Source organism: Tenrec ecaudatus, chromosome 10 (assembly GCF_050624435.1).
Source record: "Tenrec ecaudatus isolate mTenEca1 chromosome 10, mTenEca1.hap1, whole genome shotgun sequence".
Lineage (NCBI taxonomy): Eukaryota > Metazoa > Chordata > Mammalia > Afrosoricida > Tenrecidae > Tenrec > Tenrec ecaudatus.
In genome coordinates, this window is record NC_134539.1 from 972,079 (window position 1) to 1,000,000 (window position 27,922).

Consider the following 27,922-nt stretch of genomic DNA (forward strand, 5'->3'; position numbering starts at 1 on the left):
CCGATAGGTCACATCCATTGGAAACCACCCACAGACACCCCACCCACCCCCACCCCTGGGGAGAGGTGGTCTGGTCTGATTGGTGAGTTTGGAATGACAAGCAGGTAGGTTAGCCCAGCTGCCCCTCTAGGAAACTCAGGTATAGATGGGGCCTGAGCCCACCCCTCGTGGCTCCTCTCTGCTACCTCACAGGCAAGGACCCCGTACGAGGGGGGGGGGCCTTGGTGGTCTAGCAGGGCTCCGTGGGCAGGTGGGTGGCCACTTCTGGGGCTCAGCGTGAGGGCGTCTTTCCAATGTCAGACTCTCCTTGCAGGGGATCCTGGTGGCACAGTGGGTTAGGCTCTGGGCTCTTACCCCTGCGGCTGGCGGTTCAAGCCTACTAGCTGCTCTGGGGAGAAAGCTGGCAGCCTGGGGTCCCTGGCTGGGGTGGGCGCCGTGCCGGGAGGCCGAGGGCAGTGACTCTGTGTTTCTGGTCCCTCTTACTCCACCGACCTGTTTCCGGGGTGTTTGGAGCAAAGGCTCCCGCACAGCTTTGGCCTCCACCCTTTAGATCAGAAGCTCTCAGTGCCCCCCACCAATCAAAACCCTTGTCCTCTAGCCCCTAATCCAGGGTGATGTGCAGCTACCTGCTTTTGCGGCTCCCACCCTGCCCCTCATTGGTCCAACATGCCCTGGTGTCACCCACTTTGGGAAACATGGGTTTAGAGCTCAGGTGGGATGAAGGGACAGCTGTTTATTGGCCAGGCAACCCCAGCAGCTGCTGTGACCGCTGTTACTGTTGACTCCTGGGGACAGAGGGCTAGAGGGGCTCCCTCACCACCCTGTCCCCCCAGCTGCTGCTGCCCTTAGGGGCAACCGGAAGACAATGCTCTCGGCTCCCAATGACAACTGTGTCTCTGAGGCCACCGTCCCAGGGACAGTCCTTTCTGGTCTGGGTGCAGGGAGGGCCAGGCTGGGTAGGCTGTGTCCCCGGAGTTCCTCTGGATCTTTGCCCCCCATCCTGCACCCCCACGTTGGGTGTCTCCTAGTGGGGTGTATCTGTAAGAGGCAAAGGGAAGCAGTGAGGACCACACAGAGCCCCAAGTTGCTCTGGCCCCTGGACTCAGGCTCCTGTGGCAGAAACAGGTCCGCAACAAGGAGGGAAGCAGGGGAGGATCCCAGGTGGGGTCCCACCCCACCCCTCTTCTCCCTCCACCCCAGCCAGGGCCTTCCTCCTGCTGACCAGCTGCCCACTCCTGTTGAGAGGCAGAGGCCCGAGGCCCCGCCTGGGGCTTCTGTGGGCACTGGGGCCTCCGGGGCCAGCCTTATCTGAGCCCTTCACTCACCTGTGTCTTTGGGGAGCTGCCCGGTCTCCAGGAAGAGCCAGAGGTTGCTGCATTTCTGCGTCTCCACCCGTGTCACTCCATAGCTGGCCAGGGAGCCTGAGACTGGAAAGTGGGGCAGGTGGGGGCAAGTAGGAGCAGGTGAGAGGTGGGGCAGGTAGGGTAGGTAAAGGCAAGTGGAAGTAGGTACGGATTAGTAGGGATAGAGGGGGCAGGTGTAGGTTGGTAGGTATATGTGGGACAGGTGGGAGTTGGTGTGGGCATGTAAGGGCAGGTGGGAGCTGGTAGGAGCAGGGGGCAGGTGAGGGCAGGAGGCGACAAGTGGAGGCAGGCAGGTAAGGCCAAGTAGGGGCAGGTGGGGAGCACGTGAGGGAAGGTTGTGGTGGGCGGCCTGGGCGTCCCAGCCTAGCACAGGCAACTTTTGCAGGTGGTGGTCGGGGGGGTGGGGGGGGTGGGGGGGTGGGGTTCACACAAGTCTGGGAACTCATCCTTGGGAGCAGGGATGCTCTAGATGCCTGAGGACCCCGCCACCCCCCACCCCCGCCCCTCACTGTGAGCACCAGCTCGCCGGCCTGTTACCTCCGGCACCTACCCATGGCCACCAGCACGCTCCACTGCAAGGGGTACTGGCGCTTCCGGTGCAGCAGCATCTGCAGGCCGAGGGCAGCGCCGGTGCCTGCCCAAGGCAAGGCCATCAGCCAGCCGCCCGGGGGCCGCCCGAGGGGAGGGAGGGGCCGCGGTTCACCTAGTGAAGTGGCGCCCCCTCCTGGGCAGACAGGGCGGGGCACCGGCCCACCTGGGCCCGCCTACCTGTGACGAAGGTGAGTATGCCCTTCAGGAAGGCGTTGGACTGGCAGGCGGCATACTCCCCGAGGCCCTGACGGGGGTGTGTGGGGGGGCACGGGGCGCTCAGTCCCCGGTCCCGCTTCCTTCACCGGCCCTCCTTTCCCTCCGGCCTCCTTACCTTCCGCCCTACGCCCCCCAGGTCCCTCCCGCTTCTCCCCTGGCGAGGACACCCCCACGCCCCCAGCCTCCTGCCCAGCACGAAGCGGCTTCACAGGTCCCGGCCCGCAGGCCAGGCCGCCCCTCACCGGGTGCTTGGCAGCCACGGCGTCGTCCACCCTGGACAGGCCCAGGGTGACCATGGTCGCGGGAGGGGAGCCCGCAGGGGGCGTCCTGCCGGGCGAGGGGGGCGGGGCTTGAGTCGGGATAAGGGGGCGGAGCCCGAACCTAAGTAAGTGACGGCGGTTTCTAGTGAGTTGCGCCTGCGCGGGCTGAGAGGAGCGGGGGGCGGGGCGGAGTCTGGTGAGCTGCGCCTGCGCGGCGCGAGGAGGCGGGGCCTGCGTGCGAGGGGGCGGGCCGGCCTCAGTCACCGCCCCCTCCCACCACCTTTTCTTCCTGCCGGGCGGTGGGGAGGCGCTGGGTAGTTTTGCTGTGCTGCGCAAGTCGCGGGGGGCCCGAGGCTCTGCTGACGAAGCCCTAGGATGGATTGCAGTGCAAGGAAGAAAAGCAACATCCCCACCTCGGGAGAGCGCTTCTCGGCCTTCCTCACGCCGCCACCCTGAATACGTTCCTCATGTGGTGCTGACCCCCAACCATAAGATCATTTCGTTGCTGCTTCATCGGTGTCATTTTGCTACTGTTATGAACAGTAATGTAAACATCTGATAGGGTATATTTTCATTGTTACAAATTGAACATCATTAAACATAATTAAAGGTAGTGATTAACCACAAAGCACTATGTAATTATATATTGTGAAATATTTATGTGTTTTCCGATAGTCTTAGTCGACCCCTGTGAAAGGGGTCGAGACCCACAGGTTGAGAACTGCTGGATTAGAGTGTTGAGCAAGATTGTCAGAGAGCTAAGGTGCACCTGATCCGATCGGAGCATTGTCAGCCGCCTCGGATGCATGGGGAGACAGGCGGTCATTGAATACAGCAGCGTGCAGAAGAAATGGCGCATTTAAACGATGGTGCTGGCAACAACACTGGAAGTACCCAGGAATGTCAGAAGAGACGCAGATCTGCCATGGGAGACGTTCCACCCGAATGCTCCTTTGAGGCAAGGGTGGAGAGGATTGGTCTCACATATTTTGAACATGTTGTCAGGGGAGAAGGACACCATGCTTGGTACATTTGAAAGTCATCAAACATGGACGGACACCCGTGGCTGCAACAGTGGGCTCGAACATTAGAACCAGTGTGGGCGTGGTGCAGGCCTGGACAGTGTGGTACATCACGGTGCTGTGAGCTGGCGCTGACTCACTGCCATCTCACCGCCACCACATCTGTCTGTGCTCTGTCGTTCTCCTCTCTCTCTCTCTCTCTCTCTCTCTCTCTCTCTCTCTCTCTCTCTCTATATATATATATATATATATATATATATATATATATATATATATAGTGAGATATATATATCTCACTAAAAAAAAGATTGAAGTAAAACTACAGACAGTGAAAGTCACTCTTTTCGGTGCACAGTTGTACAAGTTTAGGCAAAAGCACCCAGCCCCTGACTGCCGGTCCGCCAGAACAGTCCTGCAACCCCAGCCCCTGGCCCACCACACCGTCCTGTGTCCCCTCATTGTGCATATTCCAGAGCGTCATAGACGTAGGGCCACAGGCCTGGCTGCTGTCGGTGTCAGAGAGCCACTGCTGAGGTGGCAGCAGCCGTTGGCTGGCGCCTTAATTCTGCTAAGCCGATTCCTCCAGGGGACAGACTGAAGCTTGGTTGCCTGTCCACCTGGGCACCTGGGGGCCTTTCCAGGACTGTTGACGTCCAGTCAGCAGCAGCCCATAGTGACCCTGTGCACAACAGGGGACACTGCCCGATCCCGCGCGGTCCTCACAGTGGTTCCTATGCCTGAGTCCATTGTTGCGGCCACCATGCCGATCCTTCTTGCCAAGGGCCTTCCTCTTTCCGTGGCTGCCCCTCTTTCCCAGCCGGGGTGAGCAGGAGCCCTGGAGTGTGAGGGCGGAGTTGGTTGGAGGATGCCCGTGGAATGTTTACTTTTCCCAGAACCTGTCCAAATGTTTTCCAGTGTTCCACCCGTCTGTACCTCCCACTTCCCAGCAGTCCCGAGCAGCCAGAACTCACTTGGGAACGCTAGCTGCTCTACACAGCACTGTCACCAAGGTCGGGGACACACCCAGTGAGCTTCCACGCGTGCCCCGCCTCCTCTCCTGCCTGACCACCCGGTCCTCAGTCACACGCCTCACAGAGTCTGAGAGGCCGCACTGAGAACAGTGTGAACTTGCGAAGTGCGCGCATTTTTTCTTAGCTAACACCAATCCCGACAGCACGATTGCTTTGCAAACTCTTTCCACACGGATTACTTGGGTCACCTTTGCCTTCTGGGTTTCTCCTCATTTCCTTTGGGCACTTTCATTTTCAGAAAGTTATTGCTGAAAACCCCCCAAATATTGAATTCATTTTTAAAAGAGCTATTGCTATGGGGTCAGAAATCCCAGCTTACCACAATGTGCTAGCTAAAACACCAGCAAACCGGGCAACATCAATGCCCACGAAAGCCCTGGCACAGGCAGGGAGGGCAGAAGAAACCACACGGTGTGCTGGGCTCACAGTGTCAGCTCTGCCCTAGGCCCTTTGACCACTAGCCTCACTGCTGGCCAGCCACTCACCCAACCCTCACGGATCGAGTGGGACAACTCCCCAGGTTTCCGAGGCTGCAGGTCGTGCGGACACGGGAGGCACGGGCATCTGGCGGGCTCGAGGCACCAACGTTTCGCCTAGAAGCCCAGTGGTTAGCCCACCATGCCACCGGGCCCCTTGCCAGAGGGCACGACAATCCAGGGCCACCGATGAAGTTGATTCGCAGACCCTAAAGGACAGAGTGGAGTGGCTCCCGAGGTCTCCCAGGGTGAACACCTTTATGGGACAGGAGCAGGCAGCCTCGCTTTTCTCCTGGGAGGCAGCTTGTGGGGTTGAACCTCCGACCTCTCGGTAAGCAGCCCAACACTTATCCAACTGGGCTGCCAGGGCCCTTTGACTGGAGTGCGCGGGAACGCACTGCTGTGCACGCTGATCCCAATGTCCTACAGGACCGACGGAGCAGGGCTGCTCGTGGGACTTCTAAGGCCACCAATTCCTACAGGAGCAGAAAGCCTCATCTTTTCTAAAAAATAAACCATGTTATTGGGGGGCCCTTACAACAATCCATACATCAATTGTCTCAAGTGCACTTATGACATGTTACCATCATTATTTTCAAGGCATTTTCTTTCTACTTGAGCCCTTGGTATCAGCTCCTCTTTTTTCCCTCCCTCCCTGACCCTCCCATCGTACCCTGTTCACCTCCATTTCTGTTGTTCGTCCCCCTTGAGGGTGAAATTATATGTTGATCATTGTGATCGGTTCCCTTTTCTTCCCCATCTTCCCCCTACCCTCATGGCATGGCTACTCTCATTATTGCTCCTGAGGGGTTCATCTGTCCTGGATTCTGTGTGTGGAGAGCTCTTGTCTGCACCAGTGTACATGCTGAGGTCTACCTGATTTGTAAGGTAGAACTGGGGTCGTGAGAGTGGGGTGTGGGGTGGAGCATTAAAGAACTAGAGGAATGTTGTCTGTTTCATTGGTGCTATACTGCACCCTGACCGGCTTATCTCTTTCTTGTGACCCTTCTGTGAGGGGATGTCCAATTGTCCACAGATAGGCTTGGGTCTCCACTCTGCCCCCCTCATTTGCATCAATATGATTGTTTGTTTTGGGTTTTCTGATGCCTGATACCTGCTTCCGTGGACACCTCGTGATCACACAGGCTGGTGTGCTTCTTCCATGTGGGCTTTGTTGCTTCCCTGCTTGTTTAACTTCAAGCCTTTGAGACCTCAGACACTATATCTTCTGATTGTCAGGCACCATCAGCTTTCTTCACCATATGCTTATGAACCCATTTTCAGCGATCGTGTCGGGAAGGTGAGCACTATAGAATGCCGGGTTATTAGAGCAAAGTGTTCTTGTGTTGAGGCAGGACTTGAGTGGAGGCCCAATGTCTGTCTGCTCCCTTAATACCTACCATACAACTATTTGTACATAGACCTATGTCCCTATAATTATATATAAATATACATACATATGTGCATGCCTGTATTTAGACCTCCATAGTTCTTTCCTCTGTTTCCTTTCCCTTTCCCCTTGCCCCACCATCATGTCTGACCTTCATTCAGCTCTCTGTACTTCCTCTCGACTACGTTGCCCTTGAAGGAACCCCATCAGGCATTCCACACCCTCCTCACCACCCATTTTAGATCTCCTGCTGTTCCCTTGTCCCTGCGTTTGTTAGCGCCCCACTCCCTTTTCCCCGGCTCCCCCTCTCCTTTGTGCCCCTGCTGTTCCACAGCTTAAGAAGCTCGGTGGTGAGCTGAAAGACCAGCGGTTCAAATCCACCAGCAGCCCTGAAGGAGAAAGCTGAGGCTGGCAGTGACGGCAAAGATGGGCAGTCTGCTTGGTCCTCCTGGGCTACTGTGAGTGGAACTGGCTGCTCAGTAGTGGGGCTTGGGGAGCTGTAGCGCCTTACAAGGAGCCCTGGGAGGGTGGTGCTTATGAATGGGGCTGTGACCCACAAGGACGGCAGTTTGAAACCACCAGCGGCTCCTCAGGAGAAACAGGAGACTATCGATGCCCAGACGCTACAGCCTCAGCAGCCCACAAGGACCGTTCTAACCTGTCCTCCCGGCTCGCTGACAACCAGCCTCGCCTGGTGGGTGCCGTGCCTTCTCAGGTGGCTCCCTGGGGTCCTCAGGTGCATGTCCTCTCTGACCGCACACTGGACGTCCCCGTGGGCAGCTACCCCACTTGTAGCTCTCCTGGCGAAAGCACCTTCAAACCATGTGCTCCCATTTGTCAGGGTGTCCATGGGTCTGGAGATTCTCCAGGGGTTCAGACGCAGGCCCGCATCACACATGCAGTCCCCTGGGGCCAGCCCGCCCCCCTCTGCCTCTGCTCCCAATCGGAGAGCTCCGTGGGGGCAGGGGGGCAGGGAGAAGCCATCAGCAGATGTCCCTTCAACCAGGCATCGAGAGGCTATCCCCGAGGGCTATTCAGGCCATGGTACTGCTGCTGCCAAGGTGGCCATGGCGCTGTCCCCTCTCAGGGCCTCTGGGGGCCTCAGACAAGGGGCCACTCCCTGCGTCCCGGTGCCTCCCTGGCGTCAGTCCGCCGGCACAGTTATGCAACAGGTGATAAGGGGTATCCGGTCTATAATCCCCTGGAGCTCCGGGATCGGGCCCCCACCCCACCTGGGGGTGCCTGCTGGGAGCCCTGCAGGTGGCCGGGCAGGGCAGCTGGGACATGAGGGAGGGAGGGATGCCTGGGCTCCTGACCGGCTTCCCATCAGTGGTGGTCAGCACCCCCAGGCTGGGCATGGTGAACCTGGGGGGCAGGGTGTTGATGACCAGAGAGCACAGCCTGGACCCAGTGCACCCCCAGCCAGTTCTCATGGGCCATGCGAGTCCCCATGGGCCATGCGGTCACTGCTCCTGCAGGCCCTGCTGGACCCCGATGACCGTGCCACAATGGCTTGGTGTGCTTGGGGCGGGCTGCAGACCCTCAGCCAGCGTGTCCAGTGCATGCCTGCTGGCTGGAGCCCTGCCAAGAATGGCCCAGGGGCCGACAAGGAACAAGGGGGCAATTGTGCCCTGCTGTGGGCAGGGGGCTGGGCCTCCCGCTCTCACACAGCCTGCTCCTGGGGATTGGGTGGGGGTGGGGGGAGGCACCGCCCACTGGCCTATAAAGCCCATGTTCAGCCGGGCTGAGGACAGCGTGGGGATGAAGTCTGCCCTGGTCTTGCTGTGTTCCATCCTAGCTCTCCTCTGGGTGCCCGCCGCCCCCCGAGCCGAGGTCCTATTGCACCCGGACTTCGATGCCCAGAAGGTAACTGAGGCCCCTGGTCGTGCCCAGGGGGTGGTGTGACTGAGGCCCAGCAGTGAGGACAGTGCGCGATGGTGGGGGGGCGGCGCTCTGGGTCCATTCTCCTTCAGTCCCCAAGCAGCCCTGGGGTGTGTGGGGGCCAGGGCCGGGAGGATCAGCTGTCAAAACCTGCGCAGGTCAGTGGTGGGGGACTGTCCGCTCTGCAGTCAGGCCACCCTGGGTCCTCTCTGCCTGGGCTCCTTGGCTGGGAGTGGCCAGCCCCCTGCCCGGCAGGAGCTTGGTGTCACCGAACCCCTCAGTTCTCAGGCCTGTGGTATGTGGTGGCCATGGCGTCGGACTGCAAGGTCTTCCTGGGCAAGAAGGACCACCTGCTGATGTCCACCCGGGCCGTGGAGCCCACGGCGGATGGCGGTCTCCATGTCCACATGGAGTTCCCTCAGTTAGGAGCCTGGTGGGGAGGGCCTGGGCAGGGGGGAGGGGAGGACTGGGAGAGGGGCTGAGGGGGGTGCCGGAGGGACCTGGGGAAGGGAGGGGACAGTGAGGCAGCTTGTGGACCCCAGGGCCGACGGCTGCTGGAAGGCGGATGCTGAGTACCTGCTCGCGGGCTCCGCTGGACACTTCAGAGTCCCTGGTAGGTTGGCCCAGCCTGCAGGGCTGAGGGATGGCCCCCCACCCCACCCCGGGAGGTCCCCAGCGCCTCCACCGATACTCCCAGGGCCTGCCATGCAGGAAGCTGTTGGCAGTGGTCTGACACCACCCCACCCCTCCCTGGGCCTACCCATGAGGGGCAGGGGCAGTGCCCACCCCCAGGGCCTGCCTTTGTGGGCAGCTGTGGGGGCATGTCCCTGGAGGCCCTGCCCACAGCCAGCCGCCCCCTCCCTAGCCCTGGGCTACCTGGATGTGCGCGTGGCAAACACAGACTACAACTCCTTTGCGGTGGTCTACATCTACAAGGAGCTGGAGGGCGCCCTCAGCACCATGGTGCAGCTGTACAGTGAGTCACCCCATGGGGGCTGCCCCATCCAGGGGGTGGGTTCTGACCCATAGTGACCCTCCAGGCAGGGTAGAGACTCCCCTTCTCTCCCCCTCCCTGCCCCAGCCCCCCGGTGTCCAAGGCGTCATCCTCAGGGAGGCAGGCATTCTCATCTCTCCCCTGGGAGGGCTGGTGGCCTCAAACCACACCCCCTAGTTAGCAGCCAAGCGCTTTACCCATGGCGCCACCAGCCCTCCCTTGGTGACCCTATGGGTGTCAAGTCCATGGCAGGGGATTTGTGAGCCCCTGTTAGCCCCTCACCCTCCTCCTCTATCCCGTCTGCCAGCACCTGGCCCTCCCTACCTGCTCAGCTGAGTCCCTGGTGTCTAAGGCTGGTGGCACCTGGGTGGGGGGTTCCATGGGGCTTTGGACTGGGGGCCCTGGTTGCCCAGGCTCCCCCAGCTCATGCTCCTCCCTAGTCTCCAGGGTGGGCAGTGGGGAACTGAGGGGAGGGAGAGAAGGGGAGGGTGGGGGAGGCGAGGAACTGGGGAGTGTGCAGGGTCTGGGAAGGAGGCAAGGAGTGGGACTCACGCCCAGGCCTGAGACCCTCAGCCCCAGCATGGAGGCTCAGCTGAGCAGGCCAAGGGGCACCCGTGATGGAGAGAGGGGAGCTTCCTGCAGGGCCCCCTGTCCAGGCTGGTGCAGCCGTCTGGCTGGGCTGCCCACTGCTGGCGTCCCTGCTCTGTGACCCTTGCACAGCCCCCTGGGCCACTGGTTCATGGAGGCCCTGCCTCACCCAGGCCGGACCCAGGACCTGAGCCCTGAGGCCAGGAAGGCCTTCCAGGACTTCTACCCAACGGTGGGGCTCCCGGAGGACATGGTCGTCATGCTGCCCTCGTCAGGTAGAGTCCACCCTCCAGCCCCTTGTCCATGGCTCCAGGCCTCCTTGTGGGGCCAGCGTTTCTCAGGGCCCCCTCCTTTCACAGATGCCTGCTCCCCGGGGGGCAAGGAGGCACCCTGACCCTGCAGACTGCACCTCCTCGATCTCCCAGGTGGGACTGGGCTGCTCTCCCTTGGCCCCTGCTTAGGGGCCATGCACGGCTGCCCCCCCACCCCACCCGGTTCTCTCTCATCATCTGGTCCCTGCACCCCAGTTCCCCCAGGGTCCCAGCTACCTGGGCTCTCCATCTCACTCAACATGCCCCCACTCTCCGGCTTCTGAGGGGTGGGGTCATTGTGCTGCTGTGACCCGCTGCACATTTACAGAATTTGGGGTCTGAGCTGTGGGTACTGGCCTTGTGGGTGAGGCATGACGTGAAGGTGGCCCTCTGGGTCAGTAGGGGAGCAGAGTGGGGTGCCCAGGAAGGGCCGATGGAGCGGTGGGGGTCACCTTCGCCCTTCCTGTCTGCACAGGTTCTGTTGGAGCAGCTGCCAGTCACCGCGGAGAATGAACAAGCCCCCCACCCCCACCCCCCTTCCCAGGACAAGAGAGCCACACCCCACAGCTGCCAGACCAGGGGCGTCCCATTCCCCCCTGGTCCCATGAAGACGTCTCCTGGGAAGCTCCTCTGACCAATAAATGGCTTCTGCAATGGAGGCGGCCATTCTTGGGAGGCACCCTGGCCCGACTCTGGGCGTGTCCACTGACCCCCTTGGTGGCGGGGTGGGGTGGGTGTCACTATGGGCCGGTCCTTGGTTGGATGGGGTTTCACAGATCTACCACAAGGGGGCGCGTCCAACCCACCAATGTCCCTCCCCGCAGTTGGGGTGAAGACAGCTAGCCCGACTGGGCTCTCTCTGTGGGCTTCGGGGGAGGTCGGGTCACTCACCTGCCGCTTGGCCCCTCGGCAGAGAGCCCCATGTGGCTTGGCACTTCTCTTCCCCCAGCAGCGATGCGTGCTTGTGTCTAATTTCATATCAGCACGGAGTCAGGGTGCCAACACCAATCCTGCCTCGTCAGCAGAGGCCACCCACCTCCCGGGGGGCATGCCCACAGCCCCTCACAGCCAGCCCGACCCAGCGGCCTCATCTCTCTGCTCCGAGAAGTGGCGGGGGCTTTGGACTGCTGGCAGGGAGGTCAGAGGGCCGTGCCATCGTCTCCGCGCCCACTTTCCAACGTTTCTTCTTTCTCACGCTCAGGAGTCTCGGCCCCATTTCCTCCCAGCCTCCCCTGCCATGCCTCTGCGTCAGGATCGCACCTATTTGCCTTGCATTATTTATTGGAGATCCTTTTACTGGGGGCTCTTATAACTCTGTGACAAGCCACACATGGTGGTATCAGGCATGTTGGCACATATGTCGCCATTGCTCTTCTCCAGACACATGCTTTCTATGGAGCCTGTGGGGCCCACTCTCCTCTTATCCATTATTTATCGTCAACCTCCTTGCACACCCGCAGCTCGGCTCCAGGGTCTTCTCTTAGAGCAGTGCTGATCCAGCGACCGGGGTTCACTCGAAGCCACGTGGGAAGGGCCGAGTCTGCTCTGGTTCTTGGCCAGGAGATTCTTGATCCTGAAGGTCTCACGAGACGACCCCATGCAGATGGGCAACGGAGAAACAGAGAGAGGCTCTAGGTCGTTATTAACCCAGTGACTGTAGGTCGTTAATTTAATCCAGGCAGTGACTGTACAGGCTCCTCTGGATTTCACTCACAGAAAATCAGGCCAAACAAAAACAAGAGACCAACAAACAAAACCTGGCAACGGACTAGAACAGAGGAAAGCTTCTGCTGAAACGAAAGCATGAAACATTAGCGCCCATACAAGGGAGTACACTTTAACCCGGCCGTGTCCACCACAGGCGCCTGGACGATGCTCTCCACTGGACAGCACTGGGCCCTCCTGCTGCACGAGCCCTCGGCAGAGTGCGGAAAAACCAGGATGTTCCTCTGAGGACTGAGCCACGGTCTCCTCCATCGCCTCACGTGCACGTGGGAGTTGGACACAGAATAAGGAAGACTGAGGAAGAATCGACGTGCTTGAATTGTGGTGCTGGAGAAGAATCCGCAAATACCCCAGGCTGCTGAAAGGGCACACTGCTGTGCCTGGGAGAAAGGATGGCAGAGCGTTCCGTAGAGGCCAGCACACTGAGGCTTTGTCCTCCATGCTTTGGACACGTTGTCAGGAGAGACCAGTCCCTGGAGAAGGACATCCTGCTTGCTCAAGTGGAGGGGCGGCGTAAAAGAGGAAGGCCCCCCCCCTAAACAACAACAACCACAAAGAGGCAGGCCCTCAATGAGACGGGCAGACACGCTGGGCGCAGCAAGGGCTGGGGCACAGGGACAGTGGTGAGGGTGGCACAGCACCGGCAGTGTGTCCTTCCGTTGTGCACGAGGTCCCCGTGGCTTGGAACCACCTCAGTGGCACCTGACAACAGGAACTATCGGATAGCAGGTCTTTCCACGTCTCTGGGCTGTGGCCACAGACTTACACCTCACGGGACCCTGAAATGGGCTCCCACCGTCCTCTGCAGGCCAAACGAAGCCAGACTCCGCGAGCCTGTTGGACAGAGCTGCCCTGGGGGTCTGAGACGGTAACTCGCTGCAGGAGTAGGAAGCCCCCCTTCTCCTGAGGACAGGCTGCTGCCTTTGAAAGGCCGTGCCTTTGCTTCGGTTAGCAGCTCAGTGCACAGCCAGCACCCCCAGGGCTCCCATGGCCTCCAGACACCCCATGTCCAGAATTCCAGCCCTCCTCTGGCTTTGGATTTTATTTATGACCCTGGGCTCACACAGGCTGCTGGGGCTGCTCTTGTGTGGACTTAGAGGAGGCCTCCCCTTGACGGCTCTTCATTTTGGACTTGCCTTTAAGACCCAGGCACTTCTTTTCTGAGAGCGGGCACCTTCTGATTTCATCGCGTGTGAGTTCTTCTTAAGGCGTTCACTGTTTACGGCCACACGTCTCTTTGCTGTGGTTCGGTGCTGCTGAGTGGGTTCTGGCCCATAGCGACCACACTGCGCCCACCTCGAAATCGCAACCGTCTTAAACGTCCAGCTCAGAGCTCTGAGTGCTCTGCTGTGCGTCAGAGTGACTCCAGGGCCCTCCCCTGGTCAACACTGCTCGCCACGGGTCACCCCAAGAACCCTGTGCCCTCTGCAGCTCCAGGCCCTTCCTGCCAGCCCAGGTCACCACCTGGAGCCTCAGGGGTGAGGTGGACGCTTCTGGAAGTTTCCTGCTGGTGGCGTGGACAAGGCTTCTCCTGTTGGGCCAGGTTCCTGGTGCTCAACCTCATGACCAGCCCCTGGGCAGCTGTGCTGGGCTCTGATGGCCGCCTGTCTGTCTACCCACTGCTCTCCATCACCCAGCAGCCCCATGGCCCTCCTTCCTCAGAGACAGGCACCAAGGGCTTGTACCGTGAGGCCAGGGGCCGGCTGCAGGGAGGATGCCGGTGGCCTGTACCTGCTGCTGCTGTGCCCCCGCCCCCGCCCCCGGCACGCAGGCGGGCAGTTTGGTTCAAAGGGCAGCAGGAAGGTGCGGGAGGCCTGGGCTGCAGAGCCGGCTGGGCAGAGTCAGGCCTGAGGAACATCTTCCGGTTCTGCCCGGCCCCAGGCACCAGGTGTCCCCACACTCCTGTCCTTCCTCTCTGCATGGCTAAACCTGGAGGAGCCCACGGTTGCCAGCCTGAGGCTGGACCTGCCGGGCCTGTGGCCCCACCCTACCTGTCCCTGAGGGTCCTGGGGAGCAGAGAGGGCAGCGGCGGTCACAGGGCCTCCATTACTGCAGGGTGGGATGCCCAGGAGGGCCTGCTGTGCGTCCACACTCTTGGAACAAAGGCGTGTTCTGCCCCCTTCACGGCTGCTGGGCAGGCCTGACCCCGTAAGGTCCACACGCCCCAGCAAAGCCCCCGGGGCCAGAGATACTGAGTCAAGAGGCCCCTCCCTGGCCATTGCCCAAGGACGTCCACTCCCTTACCCCAGAGGTGCCTGGTCAGGGTCTGGAGGTCAGGGGCCAAGGCCGGCCAGGGGACGCTGCCCCTGAACTGGAGCAGCGGTGGTCTGAACATGCCCACCACTCTGAGGAAGATGAAGCGGTCTGCCCCCGTGAAGGACCACAGCCCGGGAGCCCAGTCCCCTCCGTCCTGCAGGGCTGCTCATGCCCAGGGGGTCTGGGTGGCTTTGGCCGCCTTCTTCCGACTCAGGATCCTTTAGACAAAGAGCCTGGTGTCAGGACCCTGGCCCATGAATGGTGGAGCTGGTCCTGGTGCTGGGAGATATGGGCTAGTGCCAGGGGAGGTGCTGGGGGCAGAGCTCTGGGACCAAACCTCGGCTCTGCCCCTCCAGCTGCCCGTGAGGGTGGGACTGCCTTCTTGGGTAGTCCCTGTCTTGAGGATGTTGTGGGGCAGGAGTGGATAAAGATCAGGGACTTGGCATGGGGCCTGGGCCTGGGGCATCAGACACCTGGACTCTCAAAAAACTCACCACCATCCATTCTGACTCATGGCTACCCTCCAGGACAGGGTAGAACTGCCCCTGTGGGTTTCTGAGGCTGTAGTGACTCTTGACGGGAGTTGAAAGTCCTGTCTTAATCCTGAGAAATGGCTGGTGGTTTTGAACTGCTGACCTTGTGGTTAGCAGCCCAACACGAACCCATGGTACCACTGGGCCTCCCCTAAGCTCCCTGGTTACCACAGTGGGAAAGGACACAGGACGGTGAGTGCAGCCTGCCCTTGCCTCACCCCCCACCCCAGGTCGGGTATCCTGGTCTGTGCCCCTGGAATGGCGGTCCCCAGACTCAGCACCTCCTGCCTGCTCATCCTCCCACCATCCCGAGCTCTGCCATCTGCACACAGTACTGAATTTGAGGGCCCCAGGCTCAGGACCCGCAGTACCCCGTAACTGTGCAGACTTGTGCCTGGGCTCTGTGGGGGTACCGACAGGGAGCAGGGTGCTGGGGGCCCTGGAGGCAGGCCCGGTGCAGCCCACGCTGTGCTGGATCCGCTGTCAGGCTGAGTCCGGTGAGCCCCGGTGGGCGTGGGCGTCTCATCCTGACCCACATGGCTGGCTAAGGCCAGCGGAAGCGGAGGAGCCTGCTGTGGGTGCGGGGTGTGCTGGGGACGGACGCGGCCTCACTTTACAGGCCGCTGATGACCATAGCCAGTGTCCAGCCGTCAGCTCACTGCTGCAGGGGCTCACGTGGCAGTGGTCACGCAGCCTCACCAACTCGAGTGAGAGTGTGCGAACGAGTGTGCCTGTGTGTGACTCTGTGTGCATGTGTGTATGCATAGCTCTTGTGTTGAGTGTGTGCATACCTATGTGTGAGTGTGCTGTGTGTGCCTCCGTGTGTGAGCATGCTTGTGCATGTGAGCATGTATTCCTGTGTGAGCATGTTGTGAGTGTGCGCACGCGAGTGTGCATCTGTGACCATACTGTGTGAGTTGTCTCTGTGAGTGTGAGGGAATGAGTGTGCGCATCTGTGTGAGTGTGCGCAGTGTGGTGGGTGAGTGTGAACAGTGTGAGCATGCTGTGTGCCAGCACCCATATCTATATGAGCCTCTGCGTGTGCCCATGGTGTGCGTTGTGTGTGTATCATGAGTGTGTGTGCTGTGAGTGTGACCTGCCGTGTGAGTGGCTGGATGAGGGTGAGTGTGCGTATTAGGTGAGGGGGAGGACAGGGAGGCTGGACCAGGAACTGCTTTCTGGATGCAGTGGGGCTACAACTGGCCCAGTGCCCCCCAAAAGAGCACTGTCCCTCCAAATTAGCCCCCCTGGCTCCTGTGTGCTCCACTTCCAAGCCCTCAGGGTCTCATCTTAGCACCCACTGCCACCAGCTCATGCCCCCCCTGGGGGGTGTCCCTGCAGAGTGGTCAGCACCAGGTGGCCCAGCGGCACCCACAGGGATTGCACAACATCCTCTTTGCAGGCTATAAGCAGGCCGTGGGTTGGCGGCATCCAGAGCCCGGCCTTGGTCCCTGAGGCTCCCAGGAGGCACTGGGCATGGGATCCAGGCTGCCGAGGGCCGTCCTGGCTGCAGTCATCCTGGGGCTCCAGGTGCAAATGGGGATGGCCCTGCAGCCAGACCTGGACAGCCAGAAGGTAGCCCCTCCCTCTCGGTGGGAGGGCATGCCAGGGTTGGGGGTCTAGTTGTCCAGGTCAACTGGGGGCCCTGGGTGCTGAGCTCACACCCCTGGTCTGAGGTGGGTGCCAAAGGGCTGTGTCCCTGGAGAACCTCCAGCCCCTGGGTTGCTCACCCCTCCCCCTGCTCCTCCCCCACCCAGTGCACCTGGGGGGTGGGGCGTGGGGGACACAGAGGTGACCAGGGTGTGGAGGGCACCTGGGGCTCCAGTCTGGGTGACTTGTCCAGACTCCATCTCTAGTCTGTGCCCACCTGAGGGCCGGCCTGTGAGCCCAGGGTGGCCTGGGGCTGGTTCCTGCACTTCTGCCCCAAGCAGCCCTGTTGGCCAAATGGAAGTTCTGGATGGGGAGTGAGTGGGCCTCTGAAGGATGGATGGAGGTGTCCCTGGCTGGGCATGGGGCCTCCACTCACCTTACCCTCTCCTGCCCCTTCACTGATGCCCAGACTGGACTTCCCCACACTAGTCCCTCTGGCCCTCTTCCCTCCCATCTGCTGGGCAGGGTTGGGGCTGACTCCAAGGGCCTGGGGCCTGGGCAGGGCCGCTGGGGGACTGCACATCTGTGCTGGGGACTCCCAGAACCCCAGAACCTTTTGCTGTGTGGCCATGCCTTCAGGCTCCTGCACGTTCCTCTCTGCCACGCGGGGGGTCAAGAGCTGTCCCCTGGAGGAGCCAGGCTGCCCCCTCCCAATCTCTGCCAGGTGGTGGGTCTGAGCTCCCCCACCCCCTAGCCTTCCTGGAGGGGCTACACTGGGTCTCCCACAGCACCCCGACACCCCTCCCCCCGCAAGATTATAGGCTTCTGGCATGAAGTCTCCCTGCCTGCTGGGGGTTCTGTGAGCTCCCCTGGAGTTGCCCCCCTGGGAGGGGCCAGGCTGAGTCTCCCACTGGCATTCCCCTCCCCAGATTACAGGCTTCTGGTGGGAGGTGGGCATTGCCTCTGACTACAACGTGGCGCTCAACAGCCCCAAGCGACTGGAGGGCTTGTTCCTGACCTTGAGCGGGGCCACCTTGACAGTGAAGGTCGTGTTCAACAAGTAAGGGGTGGAGCTTGCTGCAAGCCCAGGGGTTGCGTGGGTGGGGCTGGTGGCCCCTGCCTCCGGCTAGGTTGCCTCCCTGGGTTAAGAGGAGTGCACCCTAAACCTGTGCCCCCTATCACCCCGCTGCTGGCTTGCTCCCCCCATCACCCCAGCAGTAACGGAAACAGCGACTGATCCCCTGACGGCAGCCCGGACTGGTCCCTGGAGGACCTGCGGGGCGCGGCTTCCCGCCACCTGTCCCCAGGAGCGGGACACCCCCCCCACCACAAGAGACCAGCGGGGAGGGGGCCGGGAGCCGAGTGGGCGGGGGCAGCGAGCCATGGGACATCCCTCCTGTTTTTCAGCTCCGGAAGCTGTGAGACTGAAAAAATGGTGGGCTCCGAGGTGGACGTTTCAGGGAGATTTGTCTTTCCTGGTGAGAGCCGCCCCCACCCCCTGAGGTGGCCGGCCACCAGGACCCCAGCCCCCACTGCCCTCCTTTCCAGAGCAACTTGGGCCCCTCTTCCCAAGCCTCCTTGGCAGAGGCTAGCCCCCGTATACACCCCCCCCCCCGTGTGGGTGCAATAGGCGCCCCCTCGTCCTGGGCATCGTGGGGGCTCTGGGCTCTGGGTGGGGAGGGTGGGGTCTCTCCTCAGGCTGTGCCTGCGGTTAGACAGGCCCTCCGGGTGCGGTGGTCAGACAGCCTGGACTGCCCGCTCCCCCTCCCGCCCCCCCAGGCCGCAGGGAGCTGCAGGTGCTGGACACTGACTACGAGCACTACGCCATCCTGCGGGTGGGCCTGCACTGGCGGGGCCGGGACTTTGAGGTGCTCAAGTACTTCAGTAAGTGCCCCGGGGATGGGGGTGCCCGCTGCTTGCCCCCGCAGCACCCACCACCCCGCGGCCAGGCCCCTGCTTGTTTTAAGAACATTCCCACCTCTGCCCGAAGGCCGAAGTCTTGAGGTGGAGAATGAACCCGGCTTCTGGAAGTTCCGAGAGCTGACGGCCGGCACTGGCCTATACCTGGTGGCCCGGCAAGGTAGGCAGGTCTAGGCCAGCCGGGTGGGGCAGTGTCATGGGGCCACCACTCACGTTGCCTCCCATGCCCCCGCCCTGCAGGCAGGTGTGCCCAGCTCCTGAAGGAGGTAAGTGGGCCTGGATCTGGCCTGACTTTCTCGACAGAGACCCCCCACCCCCTGTCCCTCCCTCTCCACATGACCAGTGGCCTGGCCCTGGCTGGGGCCAGGGGTGTGCCTGCCTGTGGTTCCGCAAGGAGCCCAGGGGCTGGGTGGGGACGTGAAGGGGGCACCCAACCCTGTGGCTGGTGTGGGGGGTAAGAGGGGTCTCCCCCCATGGCTGGTGTGGAGTGAGGAGGGTCCCCCCCCCCGTGCATCTCCACACAGCCCCCTGTGAGGCAGGGCTGTCACCCCATGTTGCAGATAATGAAATTGAGGCTGAGGGGTTAGAGTCAGAAAACCCGGCTTCACCTGTCCCACGGGGCTGCCCAGGGCCTGAGCCCCCTTCCTGTTGCAGGAGCTCATGTAGAGGAGCTTGAGTCTGAGACCCCGCCGGCCACCTCTCCCTTGATGCCCTTGTCCACTCGGCTGCCTCAGCGCGGAATAAACTCCTCCTTGATTTCCTGAGACATGGCATGGTTATGGAGTCATAGGTCATGGGGCCATGGGGGGCATGAGGGGTTCAGGGTGCCAGGGAGGCACGGGGCCTGGGCACTTGAGGGCCATGGGGGTCATGGGGTCATGGGGCTCATGGGCCCATGGGGGGCATGAGGGGCACAGGGGGCCTGAGGACCTGGGGGTATGTGGGGGTGGGCAGAGCCACATGGACTCACTCTCAGAGCTCAGGACACTCTGCCTTCAGCTTCCAGCGGGGGTGGGGTGGGGGCAGTGCCAGCAGGCCATTCAGAGCTTGGGATATGCCATCTTCTATTTTGGGGGTGCCTGGAGGGGTCAGCAGGGGCCTGTGGGCAACATGGCCTCACTCCCAGGGCTCAGGACACCTACCTTCAAATTCTAGGGGTTTGTGCGGGGGAGTCAGCCAGGCCCTGCAGGCCCTGGACTCCCTCCCAGAGCTCCGGACTTGCTGACAGGACACAGAGGGCCGTCTCCTTTTGGCGGGCCGTGCTGCCCGGGCCTGAGGTCCCGGAGGCCCTGGAGCAGGTCCAGCCTCAGCACCCTCAGCAGCTGCTGGCTCTGCCCTCCAGTCTCTGCCTCTGTGGTCACCTTGTCCCTGTTTCAGATAGAGACACTAGTCACGGAACAGGGGCCACCTCACTCCAGACAGGGGCCAAGAGAGAGGTGCTTGATGGCCAGCCAGGAGATGGGCAGCTCAAACCCACGAAGGCGTCTCAGAGGACCAGCTGGCCCTCAGCTTCTGAGAGGCCTCGGCCTGGAAGCCTGCACTCACAGTGGCTAGGGCTGGAGATCCACTGACCGCCACTCACAGCTCCTCCCAGTGACCTCCCCGAGGCCCTACCTCAGCACAGCTGCGGGGACCTGACAGGTGTGTGACCAGGCCCAGAACATGTCACTTGGGGTCACTGTCCATGAGCTCTCCCCCTGGGATGCAGAGCCCCACTTTTGGAGAAGCTTGCAAAGCTTCGGAGGGAAGGGGCTTCAGGACTACCACAGAGACGAGGTGGGTGTCTCACCCAGAACCATGTGTACTGGTGGAGTGCCAGGTGGGTACCAAGCCCACCCCCTGCCCCCCGCCTCCCTGGAGGTCTGCCTGGCCCTGCTTCATCTGCCTTTCAAAGGGGAAACTGAGTTCCCATCAGACTCTGTCCTTGGCAGGGCACCCTACCCTGTGTGGAAGGTGGAAGGACTTAGGTCACCTTAGCATCCCCGACCTTGCTTTTTACCCAGCGGTCCACCCATCCACCTGCCCAGTGACCAATCCCTCTCTTAGCTGTCTCATCAATCTATCCATCCATCTATCTATTATTGATGGAGCAGACCATCAATGGCTCATATGTAAGTTCAGATTGAAGTTGAAGAAAATTAAAACAAGTCCACGAGAGTCGAAATAAGACCTCCAGTATGTCAGTTTCAAGAACATCCCAAGACCAGATCTGACACACTGAGCACTCATGGCAGAGGCCATTCGTCATGAAGAAAGCAAAGGTCCTTAAAGAGCCATGGAAGAAAAGCGCAAAGTGCATGTCAGAGAGACTCTGAATGTTGCTGGTGGGACAGTGTTTACCTGTTGGGATGCGAGCCACAAGGTCAGCAGTTCAAAACCACCAGCCACTCTGCCGGAGAACGACAGGGCTTTCTACTCCATATAGAGTTACAGTCTCAGAAACGCATGGGAATAGTTCTTCCTTGTCCGATAGGGTCTCTGTGGTGTAGACGCGATGGCAGTGAATTGTTGTTTTGTTGAGCTGAAGCAAAGGGAAGAAATGATGATGTCAGAGAGCTGAACCCAAAATTTCAAAGGCAGCTGGAGAAGACAAAGTCAAATATTGGAGTGAAATGTGCAGAGAGCTACCGTTAGAACACCAGAGGGAAGAACACACACTGAGCACAGCGGAGCCTGAAAGGACTGAAGAAAACACCCAAGCCTCCAGTTGCAACATTGGGAGATTTCACGGGCAGAACATTGAACGCTGCAGGGAGCATCCAGAGAGGATGGAAAGTGCACAGTCACGGTGCCCAAGAGAGCTAGTCGGCATCGCGCCATGGCAGGAGGTGGCGTCTGAGCAGGAGCCCATGGTGCTGCAGAAGGAAGTCCGAGCTGCTCTCCAGGAACGGCTGGACACCCACTGAAATGTTCCCGCACACCGAAGAAGCGCTGCAGGCACGCCAAGTCGTTATGCAAAGAAACTCGGAAGACAAGATCCCTATTTGTGCCGTTCCGAAGAAAGGTGAGCCCACGGAACACTCACGTCAGAGGCCACCAGCATTATATCGCGTGAAAGCAAAATGTCGCTCGAGATCACCCAACCACAGTTGCAGAAGTACATTGACTGGGAGCTTCCAGGATGGGGCTGGATTCAGAGAGGATGTGGAAAAAGAGACACTGCTGATGGATCTTGGCTGAAAGCAGAGGAGATCCAGGAAGATGTTTTCTTGTGTTTCATTGACCGAGCAAAGGCATTTGACTGCGTGGACCATAACAAACTAAGAATTGGCTTGAGAAGAATGGGAATTCCAGAACACTTCATTGTACCACGCAGAATATGTACGCAGGCCAAGCGCGTGCGTCAGGTCAGGGTGGTACCCTCTCACCATGTTTGCTCAATCTGCTGAGCAAGTCACCAGCGAGGCTGGAGTCTGAAGAAGAGTGCAGCGCCAGGAGCGAAGGAAGGCGTATCAACAGCTGATGGCATGCAGAAGATGCAGCCTGCTTTCTGAACACGAGGAGGACTCGAGCACCTGCTGACGAAGATCAGGGATCGCAGCCTTCGGTGTGGACCACAGCTCAGCGTCAGGAAGACCCAAGTCCTCACGCCTGGACCAATCGGGACCATCATGGTAAATGGGGAGAATGCTGGAGTCAAGGATTGTGTCTTACTGGGGCCCACAGTCAGTGCTCGTGGAAGCAACAGTCAGATATCCAGAGAGAAGTTGCGTTAGGTAAACGCGTGGCGCAAGACCTCTGTAGCGTATTGAGGAGCAAGGGTGTGCCCTTGAGGACTAAAGAGTGCCTGGCTCAAGCCACGCTCTTTTCATCGCCTCGCAGAGTTACTGCATCTGAACGGTGGTGCTGGAGAAGCATCTTGCACGGACCAAGGACTGAAAAAGACGAAGCGGTGTGTCCTGTGGCAGCATGACCAGTGCTCCTCAGAGGCGAGGACGGCGAGGCGTGGTAAAGTGGAGGGGCAGCGAAGTCGATGAAGGCCCTCAGTGGGATGGATGGACACAGGGCTCAGGCCTAAGAACAACTGTGAGGATGGTGCAGGACCGGGCAGTGTTTCCTTTGGTCACGCCCAGGGTCGCTCTGGGTCAGAACTGACTGCAGGCGCCTTAGAGCAGTGGTTCTTGACCGTGCTCACGCTGCGACCCTTTCACGCAGTTCCTCATGCGGTGCTGACCCCCAGCCATAGACTGATTTTCGTTGCTACTTCATAGCTGTCATCTTGTTACTGTTATGAATTGGGCGATCCCTGTGAAAGGGTTGTTTGACCCCCAAAGGGGTCGTGACCCACAGGTTGAGAACGGCTGCCTAAAAGCAACAACAGGAGCAACTACATTATATATCCATAGGTTGTCCATTTCTATATGTCTGTTTGTCTACCTGTCCATCCATCCCTTTATCTATCAATAATCCATCCATCATCTATCTATCTATCCATCCATCCATTTATCCATCATCTATCAATAATCTATCCATCCATCATCTATCCATCCATCATCTATCTATATCATCTATCTCTCATCTATCCATCTCGTGTCTATCCATCATCCATCTATAGATGATCTATTTTTAGTATCTATCTGTCCATTTATCTCTCAACCATCCATCTATCTCTTATCTAACTCCCTTATATTTATCTATCACCTTTCTATTTATTATCTATCCATTTATCCATCACTTATCTACCTATCAATTACCTGCCTGTCTCTTTAGTATCTATTTATCTATTCTTCCATCCATCCAACTCTTATCTATCTTTTTATCCATCTATCACAATCATATCTCATCAATCGCCCCCATTTGATCACTGTCCACCTATGTTGGGGAAGGGCCCGTGGTCAGCCTTCCTCAGGTTAGAAAGGGGCACCGTCCTTGCCAAGAGGACAGTGTGTGCAGGAGGCAGAGAGAGGGGCAGGTGGCCTGGCGCCCTGCCCCGTGGTGACTGAGATGGCCCTGTGGGGGCCCTGGAGTGTGTGCCAACTGTTGGGCCATTACTGCCTCTTCAAAGGATTCACTGGGGCAGAGAGGCTCAGGACATGCTGGCTGCTCCCCAGTGCCCCACGGCACAGCCCACCCACAGGCGCTCTGTCCTCACCCCGGCCCCGCTGTGTGGGCGGGCACCCCTGCCCTGGCTGACCTGGACCCTGTGTGCTAAGCATGCGCCTCCCGCCCCAAGTCCCCCGCTGTTCCCAGCAGTACCTGGTGGTGAGAGGCCCCTGGTGCCATTTGGGTTTTACCTCGGCCTGCAGGAGGTGACAGCATTGGTGGACTGAGGCCCTGGCAGGCCCCTGAGCCTGGACCATGAGCCAGATCTGCCACAGAGCCCCTCTCTCAAGGCCACCCTCCCAAAGTGCTTCTGGGTGGGGGCCCTCCCATGCTGTTCAGGGCCCACAGGGTCTCCCAGGTGCGCAGCCTGGCCTCACTGTCCCCAGGTGCCGCCTCAGTGCCCAAGGACCTGCGTATTCTCGTCGCCCACGCTGTTCTTGGCCCTCCACGCGGGGGTGGCCAGTCTGTTTGCTGGGCGCAGCCAGCCCAGGGTGGGGGCCACGGGAATAAAGCTAGCCCAGCGGCCCAGCGGGGGGACTGGGGACATGGCGGGCAGGCTTCTGGCAGTGCTCCTGGGACTCAGTGCCGTCCTGGCTGGCCATGCCGAGGACACTGGGCTCCAGGGGCCCAGCAGCCTGGACTTCGACCCTGTGAAGGTGCCACCCAGGCTGGGGTGGGGGTGGGGGCTGCACCTGTGTGGGGGGCACTCCTTGGCACCCCTCCCCAAGTCTGTCTCACCTGGTGCGGAAGGCCCTCTGAGCTGAGCATGGGTGCGGTGGGGTCCTGAGGGTAGCTCTGCTCCAAGGCCCCCGTCCCCATCCCCCCAGTTCTCAGGCCTCTGGTACGAGACGGCACTGGCCTCTAAGATGGTCCCCCCGTCCACCAACGGCGCTCGGCTGCGGAGGGTGGGGGCTGTGCAGGTGCAGGTGCAGGGGAAGACACTGCAGCTGACCTCGACCTTTGACAAGTGAGTTGGGGGGAAGGGGTGGGCAGACCCTTCCAGACCCCTCCCAGGGCTCCATCGGCCCCTTCTCAGGGTGTGTGTTCCCAGCCAGCTAAGGTCAGTACAGGCCTAGGGGATGGGACCCTCCTTGGTCTCCCCCTGGGGCTGGGGCCAGGTGTGGCTCTTTCCATTGGGGGGCTGGGACCCCTGCCTTGGTCTCCCCTGGCATTAGGGCGAGGGGTGGCCCTTGCTGTTGGGGGCTGGGACCCCTGCCTCGGGCTCCCCCTGGGGCTGGGGGCCTGGGAATGGCCCCAGCTGCTGGGCATCTTCTGTCGTCTAGTTTGAAGGGCTGTGTGAAAGTGGAGGACCAGGCCCTGCAAGGGGATGCTCCTGGGACCTTCACCGTGTCCCAAGAGTCAGGTGAGGCCCCGGCCAGACACTGTGGCCTCCTGCCTGGCAATGTGCATCCTGTCCTTGCTGGGAACGTCCCTGCCACCCTGGCCTGCCCAGCCCCTTTGGGCCATCCTGGGCTGGGCCTGTCAGGGTTCGTCCTGAGCTACTGCTTGTGAGCAGCCTTTGGCCTGTTTCCAGTGTCAGTGTTGGGGTGACAGTTTCTCTAAGACACCTGGAAGCGGGTACAGTTCAGCTCTGCTTTCCTGCCCCCCCAGTCTCTGGGTGGGGGCCTGACTTCAGGAAGCAGGGGCCACTCCGGCCTATGAGTGTGTGCAAATGCCCTGGGCATATCTGCATGCAGCTGGGTGCGTGTATCTGTGTGCACCTAGGCGAGCATGCCTGTAGGCATGCTTGTGCAGGGTGTGCCCTGTGTGTCCGTGTTGCTGTGTGTGTGGGACAGCACTGTGTGTAAGCATGTCCCCAGAGCCGATGTGTCTGTACACGTGTCTGAGGGTATTCTCTGTCTCTGTGTGTGGTTAGTGCTGTGTGTCTGTCCCAGAGGTCCTGTGTGTGTGTCTCTGTCCCTCTGTGTCTGTGTGTCTGACCCTGTGTGTGTGTGTCCCTCTGTGTCTGTGTGTCTGTCCCTGTGTGTGTGCGTGTGTCCGTCTCTCTCTCTCTGTCCCTGTGTGTGTGCCCAGTGCTGGGTGAGCATGTCCCAGCGGCCGTGGGTCTATCTGTCTGTCTTTCAGGGAGGAAAGAAGTCCGAATCCTCTACACCGACTACAAGACCTTTGCCATCATGACTGTGACTCTCCACAAAGGGGGGTCCACCTACCGCTCCCTGAAGCTGTACAGTGAGTGCAGGGCTGGTCCTGGGGCCCTGCTGCCCAGGTAGAGGGCACTCAGGGCATCCTTGACTGACTTGAGATGACTCCAGGGGCCTGGGTCACTCCCTAAGCTCTGTCCAGGCTAGTGTGTGATGGGGAGGGAGCCTGCCCGCCGACCCCCAACCTGTCACAGGCTTCTTCTGCTCCATGGCCCCCACCTCAGTCCTGGTGACCCCCCCACCCCCCGCCCCAGGCCGGGACCTCAGCTCCACCGGGGAGGCCAGGAAGAAGTTCTCAGAAGCAGTGGTGGAGAACGGGTTCACAGAGGAGGATGTGCACTTTCTGGACACCAACGACAGTGAGTTCCTGCACCCCCTCCCGTCCCGCCCCTGCCCCTCTGGTCCTGGAGCGGGGGGGCCTTCTGGACCTCCCTGCCATTCTCCTTCACAGAGACCTGCGTGGACTTGCTCAGCTCGGTGAGTGGCTGCCACCCGGGGCCTCCAGTCCTGGGACTGGAGGGAGATGGGAATCAGGGGCGGTGCCTGCTCCTCCTTCTCTGGACCCAGTGGCAGGCCTGGGCTGACTGGGTGTTGAAGGTGTGAGCTGAGCTTGCCCTGGGGGGCTCCTGAAGGAAGGGGCCCTGCTGAGGGTCAGGCACACAGGGGGCCCCTCTGGGCCCTGCTTCTGGCCACCTGGTGCTATCTGGGGCCCCGGGCCTGCTGATTGTCCTCCAGAAGAGAGGGCGGTCCCCCCGGGTGTCCTGGTCCTCACTCGGGTCCCAACCATGGATGTTCCCACCTGCCCACTGAGTCTGGCACAGTGGGGCCTCTCCACAGGGACCTTTTCCCTCAGCCCATGGACATCTGATCCAGGTTCCCAACACTTCATTCTTGGGGGGGGGGGATGGTGGGGACGTGGTGGAGGTGGGGGCAGCAGTCAGACACAGGAGACACTGCTTCAGGAGTGTGGGCGGTGACCCCTGGCCGGCTGCCCTCCCGACTGCCTCGTGACCCTGCGGACTCCATCTCCCCTTGTCTGTGTTGCAGTGAGGATACTGCAGGCTCACTCCTGCCCCACCACGCCTGCCGGGCCCCACCGCAGGCGCCCTCTGCTCTGCACCCCCACAGTCTCAATAAACTCGCTGCCAACCCACACATGCGTCTTTCCTGGGGCTGGAGGGCATCGCTGCCCCTCAGAACAGGGTGTGGGCCCCTGAGCTGGGCAGGGGGAGGTGAGAGAGATTGGGGGCATGAGGGCAGGGAGAGCCAGACCTGGGTACTCTTGAGACTCCAGGAGGCTAACGGCAGCCAGCACGCGGTCAGTGTGACCTGGGCAGCCTCACCCCTCATTTTCAATGGATCCCCTTGGGTGCCCAATCATGGGGCTCAGAGGCACCAGTTCTCCTGTTTGGCCTGTCTCCTCGGGGTGGGCACAGGCCTGGGCTTGCTGCTAAGGGTCACATGGTGTCCCCACGGGCTACCCTGACATTCCAAGACCTGTACCTGTGGCTGTGGTCTCCTTTGGGGCAAAGGGGTCTTCCTTTGAGGGTGTGGCCCGTGCAGGAGGTCATCCTGGATGGAGTATGGAGCGGGGGTGGGGGGGCATGTTGGAGTTCGGGGTGGGGTAGGGGGCGTGTCTGTTCTGTGTGTTGAAACCAAGCCCAGTCCACTGCCGTGGAGCCCCTTCTGACTGAGCGACTGCACAGGAAGCCTGGGCAGACAGCCTCGCCCTGCTCCTGCAGAGAGGCCGTTGGGATTGAACCGCTGACTGTGTGCTCAGCAGCCTGGCGCACAGCACTATGAGCCACCCGGCTGTGGGTTCATGAGCGGACAGACAGGGAGTCAAGCAGAGCAAGGACATAATCACCCACGATCTAGGCGACGATTCCACACCGGGTGGGTGGGCGGGCGGAGCGAGAAAACACCGGTGAACTCGAAGACAGACCCAGTCGGCCTGTCTGGTAACGCCCTTGGAGGAGCAGCGAGGACAGGACAGACCGTGCCTCGGAGACCCCTGCGCCTCCGACCACGTGTGAGGGCCCGGGAGCCAGCGTGAGCGCCGTCAGTGCACGGGAGGGGCCGAAGGGAAGGCCGGTTGCAAAGCTAAGGAGCGCAGCCCTGCCCTCCAAACAAGGGTGTCTGTGACCCGGGGTGCACACTCCGTGTTGGCCTTCTGCCACGAGGAGGGGGGCCCCTTCTCTGGTTGGGGCACCGCAAGGCTCGGGCTTCTGGTTCCGGCACGAAGCTTCGGTTTTCTCAAAGCTCAGGCCTTGCAGACATGCTCAGATCTCGGCTGCATAAACCTACTGCCCCAGGCTCTTCAGCATGTGCATGCGCCAGGGTGTCAGGCCCAAGCCACGGCGTCCACCTGCTTGGACCCACAATCCACGCCCATGCAAGTAGCAGTCAGGGCGCAAAGAGCACATTGCCTTGGGTCAGTCCATCTGCCGCACACGGAAAACCTCTCAGAAGCGCTGGAAAGCAAGGGTTAATAGCAAGCGCTCAGGTGTACCCCGCCATGGCACTCCCCATAGCCTGATAAGCACGTCAGCGTTGGACGCAGGGGTCT

General features: G+C 60.5%; 2 protein-coding genes across 3 annotated transcripts; one reads left to right on the forward strand and one right to left on the reverse strand.

The window, feature by feature from the left end:
* Positions 1-713: 713 nt before the first annotated feature.
* Positions 714-2,556, reverse strand: TMEM141 (transmembrane protein 141). 2 transcript variants are annotated; one of them, XM_075558888.1, is made up of 5 exons: positions 2,414-2,556; positions 2,133-2,199; positions 1,902-1,998; positions 1,326-1,427; positions 714-1,038 (listed from the first exon to the last, which is right to left on the reverse strand). In XM_075558888.1, the coding sequence occupies exons 1-5, from the start codon at positions 2,465-2,467 to the stop codon at positions 846-848; spliced, it is 513 nt and encodes a 170-aa protein (XP_075415003.1). In that variant the 5' UTR covers positions 2,468-2,556; the 3' UTR covers positions 714-845. The 2 variants fall into 2 exon arrangements, with proteins under 2 accessions (XP_075415003.1, XP_075415004.1); XM_075558889.1 differs by having other exon boundaries at positions 1,915-1,998; positions 2,414-2,555.
* Positions 2,557-8,539: 5,983 nt separating this feature from the next.
* Positions 8,540-10,207, forward strand: LCN15 (lipocalin 15). The gene is made up of 5 exons (XM_075558890.1): positions 8,540-8,652; positions 8,774-8,844; positions 9,097-9,207; positions 9,987-10,088; positions 10,173-10,207. The coding sequence occupies exons 1-5, from the start codon at positions 8,540-8,542 to the stop codon at positions 10,205-10,207; spliced, it is 432 nt and encodes a 143-aa protein (XP_075415005.1).
* The last annotated feature ends 17,715 nt before the right edge of the window (positions 10,208-27,922 follow it).